Source organism: Trachymyrmex septentrionalis, unplaced genomic scaffold, assembly GCF_001594115.1.
Source record: "Trachymyrmex septentrionalis isolate Tsep2-gDNA-1 unplaced genomic scaffold, Tsep1.0 scaffold172, whole genome shotgun sequence".
Classification (NCBI taxonomy): domain Eukaryota; kingdom Metazoa; phylum Arthropoda; class Insecta; order Hymenoptera; family Formicidae; genus Trachymyrmex; species Trachymyrmex septentrionalis.
Genome location: NW_017304887.1, coordinates 746,958 through 752,211, shown reverse-complemented (window position 1 = coordinate 752,211; position 5,254 = coordinate 746,958). Strand labels below are relative to the sequence as shown.

Sequence of the window (5,254 nt, the reverse complement as noted above, 5' to 3'; positions counted from 1 at the left end):
CACAGAGAACCGTTGAACAGAAACAGAGAACCGTTTTAATTGTGGCTATATCCGAGTTTATTCAACGCGGCCTAAGACTTGCGGTTACTTTCAAATTATATCACGAATCCAAATTTCACTTTATTATTTCTCGAAAGCCAGATGGATCTCTCACGGAATTGCGCTCATCTTAAAAAATTAAGAACACGCAAAGGTGATACGTAACGACGCACTGACACACAGTGCACAATTGCAAACATACAAGTCTATACATATCGTACTTCTTTCAATGTAATCCAATAATCGCGTCTCAATGAGAATCTATCTGCGATGAATTATGTCATAGCGACCGCGATTTCTATCAACTGCGCTATTGCTCGGCCGTTCTGTAACCGCGAGAATGAAGTAACGACTTTTGACAGTCAGATGTTTCGTTCAGCTTGCGGTCGACTGTTCATTTAATTTAACGATTCCAGTCGCGCCTGATTGACGCCGATCTGCAGAAACGGTGGTCTCTTAAAGTCAATTGACGGAGCAAACACGTGTTTTCTAGAATATGTATTTTTAATTCATCCCGTTATACGATCACGAGTTATTTCGGAAGTGACGTGAAAAAAAAAAACGTTGACGGAATCACGTATGTTAAAATAAGTAAATCGCATCGATTCATCCCTACATATGTAATATAATATAATATTTAAAATTCATCGTGTTCCAAATATTTCATTCCCACGTCACTTTCGAAATGAGCAGCTCAAACCATTCACTATTGAGTCCACGTGACTTTTTATATATACACGATGGGAAATGTCCGCGATAGATTTTCTCACTCCGGGACACTGTCGGGATTGCAATGCGCGTTCGAATAGAGGTACGCGTCCCACGATGATTCGGAGAGGAATCACAGTAATAGAGCATTTAGCGCGTTGCAAACTCAGCTGCGCGTAATTTACTGAAGAATGATCTTCTGCCATATCTCAGTGTCTGTCTATTTAAATACGCACACGCGCGCACAGCACACTCATGCGAAAACCGTTCGCACGTCCATTTTATTGTGATATATATTGTTATACATATACATACGTGTAGATATAATTAATATAATGCAACACTGTCGAATGCAATGGCGATGCTTGTAAAATAAGACTTTTTTATATCGAAAATGCAAATACAAAATACGAAATTTTTCTACGGCAATTTTCTTCCTATTGTTCTCTTGTTCTCATGTGTCCTGCTTTTATATCATTGTTTCCTGCTAAATGTCATATCGTGTGGAAGATCGCGTATTATTTAATTATCTTGCTTACGTTATCTTCCACGTATCTTTAACGTAACATCAGCGTATAAAGTTATAAAATTATAAAGCTCCGATAGAGCCATTTCCGTTTTTAAATCAGCTCCTCTTTTTCTATCTCGTAAATCGTATAACATATCGTGCCTCTTATGAATATTATGAATAGGCATTAAAAATATTTTATACAAATATAATGTGAAAGGAGAAATAATTAGTATTCATCGATAAATACCCTTTATTCAATCGGAGTAACATTTATACTTACTTAAAGCATGTTATTGAACTTATATACCTGTAGATTTTTATTAACGGCAACAATCATAATCGTAATAGTGACGAAAACGTAACGACAATAGTGATAATAAATTGATAGTAATAATAATAATAATAATAATAAAAATAAAATAATGTTGATAATAATAGCAATAATAACAATAGTACTCAAGACTAGTAGATGATAATGACGTACCATAATGAATATTGCAGTCTTAATATTAATTGCGACGCAACAGAAACTGAAGTTAGGTATTCTGTTGCAAAGTCAAAATGTAACTGTTGATTGTTGGTTATCTGTTTTTCACTCTCATTCTTATCTCCTTTTTTTTACATGCCAATTGCGCTAACTCGAAATAAGAAAAGAAATATTTTAGTACGACAGTGACGATGTAATTATAATGACAATGATAGTGACAAGAATAATTATAACGTCGAGATTATTCGTAATTGTCGGTCGACTATCGCTATCTGTAATTTGTTATTACTCTCACTACACGGTGGTTGGTTAAAGTATATTTACTTCTTCTGCACGCGGCTTCTTCCATCTCATCAGCATCTCAGACAAACAATTAATTTTCCCTTCTCTTTATATACATTATCTGATACACATAGTAGCGAACATAATATAATTTTAACTGCAGTTTCATATCGGCAAATTCACTGATTGTACGATCGACATGTTTGCTATTTTACGATGATCCTATGATTTGACAATCTTGACGTTTCCCAATTTATGATTATAATTTGAAGAGAGAAAATAAGAATATTAAAATTAAATTATTTAAACATTTATGATATATATTGAGAACGTTTTTCTTGGCAGTTATACAATTATAATATTAAATGTAATGAATACATCAATTGTATGATACGCAATGATCTATAAGCGCCTCATTATAACAAATTCTTCCTTTTAATTATATCTATATTTATATTTTAATAAATCTATAGTTGAATTATATGTTTCCATTTTGTTTTCAGGCGTTATATTGTTAAAATTAATAAAAGTTTCTTGCATGTCGATCGATCGATTTACACGTAGGTGTAAAAGGTCAACCAGCGAAAACCAAAATTCTGGCATGTTGTTCTACAGCAATAATAACACTCATGCGACTCCAACGAGAAGCGTTGACTCTTACGATTTAGAGCCGGTTTTTCGTTATTTACAAATTCCTTGCATTTCTCGTTCCATCAGCAAAACAAACGTATAAAATAAACAGAAACACAATATATCAACGAAAACAATAATAACCGCGCCGATACAAATGTACACGTGTCTCACGATGCGGTCATAGGTGATCACGAATATACAGGGGGGAGAATGTGACACATTCCGAAATTATAACACATACGAATGAATATCCTCCGACCGAATTGGTCGCGACGTATCATGAAGAAACGCGAAGCTCGATCCTTCTTTGTGTCCTTGATGAAACGATCGAGACTTGATCACTTGCCTCGAACAAGCATAAATTCGACAGAACATCGGACTTACGATTGACAGCTGTTAATGAAGAGGCCATGTATGACCTCGTGAGCATTATTCTTTCCTTTCTTCTTTTTTTCCTTTCCCCTCTCTCTCTCTCTCTCTCTCTCTCTCTCTCTCTTTCTCTTCTCTCCCTCCCTCTCACTCTCTCTTTCGTCGTCCCACCAAAATCGCAGCTCATTATCGCCAGCGATTTTTGTCCTTATAATAATTGTATATCTCTGTGACTATGTACAGTCTATGGACAACACGCATCGCACTTTTCTTTCTTATAGATTCGATTATATTATATAAATATGTTAGTATACTTCGTGACTATATTTTATCGACAGTAGTAAGAGTAATGGTAGCAATAATGACGATTGAATTAGTCGCTAAAAACGATCTGGCTGATTGTAATAGTTACAGTAATAGTTACAGTAATAATAATAATCATAATGATGAGATGATGATGATGATAATAATCATAATAATAATAGTGACTAGCTGGTAAATAGTTAGTCGATAAATTGGTTTATACGTAGCTTTTGGATTTTCATCAGCAGAGAAACGTCACTGATGGACGCACCGCGGTCCTCGTAAAGTCGCGCGCTGATCTCGCTTAAACGGTAATAACAGTTACACAGCGTTAAGTGGCAAGAATCCGATATACAGCTAAATTAATCATTTTTTTACACGACTTATAGAGCGACTTAACCATCAACCTGTGTCGAATAATATATAAACGCAATTTCTCCCGTAGTGTATGTACATAAGCGGCGATAGCGGCCGCTATCGATCATGATACTTGACGCAGACATCGTTATGTACAAAAGATATATCGCTACGGGGGCCAACGTCGCCCCCCGTACAAACAATAGTCCGTTTAATTTAGTTCGATTGCCCCAATGGAGTCGTCATACCGGTGCGGTGGTTAGATGCCGTTATAGCGGTTTCCTAAGCAAGCCTACGAGCCGGTCGGCATGCTCGACCGGCCACGACGACTTTCACCGACAATCGTCACCCGACGATCGCACGTGCAATGATCGCGAGGTTGACGTCGCCAAGTGACGTAGTCCGAAATTCACGCGAGCGACGTAAGTACACACGTAGACACGTGTGTGACGCACGGCCGGATTCTCCACAATATCCGGATGAGTCACACGCGTCACGAAGCCGGGTTTCTCCTAGGTCGATAGGCCGATCCGCGGTGCTCAGTCACGATCGACGCAGTTCCCTTTCGTGCGTCCTCGTGTCGATTTATATGCGTCTACATTTTCATGGGAACCAGGCACCGTTCTTCTCGCACTCCGTTCCGTTCACCCTCCTTAGTATCCAGTGGACGAGAGCGGAACGACTTGCGATCGGCGTCACGAATACGCCAGATCGCTTGATCGCGCGAGTCCCAAGAGCGACGCTCAGTACCAGATCGTCGATCCTTAAGGATGGTCTCAGATGGGTGTCGGCAGGACCGTGAAGTCCTGCAGGGCGGTCTTCACCGTCTCGTAAATCGGCCGGTTGCTCTCGTCAGCGCAGTAGCCGTCGGCGGTGCACAGAGTCTGCAACTTCGTCAGGTAACTATCGAAGTTCTCATGGCCTATTTTCTCCTGCGGTCCGCCCGGGGCGTTCGGTATTCGCACTTGCTCCAGCAGAGTGATCATGTTGTCGCGTAGCGACTGATAGTACTCGGTCAAATTGTTGTTACGCTGGGTTATCGTTGTTGTTTCCTGCAAAAAGAAATGACAGCGTGCTTTTGTCAGTCTAGGCGCGCAAGACGTCTGTGAAAATATATAATTATTCTAGAGCCACCAGTTTCTAAAGCGATAGAGCCATCACAGAAGGTATGTTTCGCATGTTATGCATGAAGCGAATGATTTTGTCGTCCTTTATTATTTGGTGAACAACAACAACAAATGATGCATCATGCGCTTCATGCGTAACTCGGTACGTACCGAGAGCTATCATAGAGAACTGATAGATTATTCTGTTAGCAAAATTTAAAATGAAATATTCCCAAATTCTTTTTAACATGCGAAACATAACTCATTAAACAAGCTGACGTTATTTTAATACATTTTGAACAGTGTCTACTCCCTCGAGCCCTTCTATTTGCTTTTATTGTACTTTTAAGTTAGAAAATCGTAATATTAAAAAAATTTGTGTAACGTCAATTTGTTTGCTGGAAAATTCATCAACAATCGATTAGTTCACTTATATAATACCAGCATACGGTTAATAAA

The 5,254-nt window shown here is 38.6% G+C and overlaps 1 protein-coding gene across 1 annotated transcript in view; it reads right to left on the bottom strand.

Moving 5' to 3' along the window:
- Positions 1 to 4,465: 4,465 nt before the first annotated feature.
- The window catches only part of LOC108746489, a 344,212-nt gene continuing 343,423 nt past the window's right edge, over positions 4,466 to 5,254 (bottom strand). The window contains exon 19 of the mRNA XM_018483301.1: positions 4,466 to 4,741. Within this exon, the coding sequence (XP_018338803.1) occupies positions 4,466 to 4,741 (276 nt within the window). The remainder of the gene's footprint in view (positions 4,742 to 5,254) is intronic.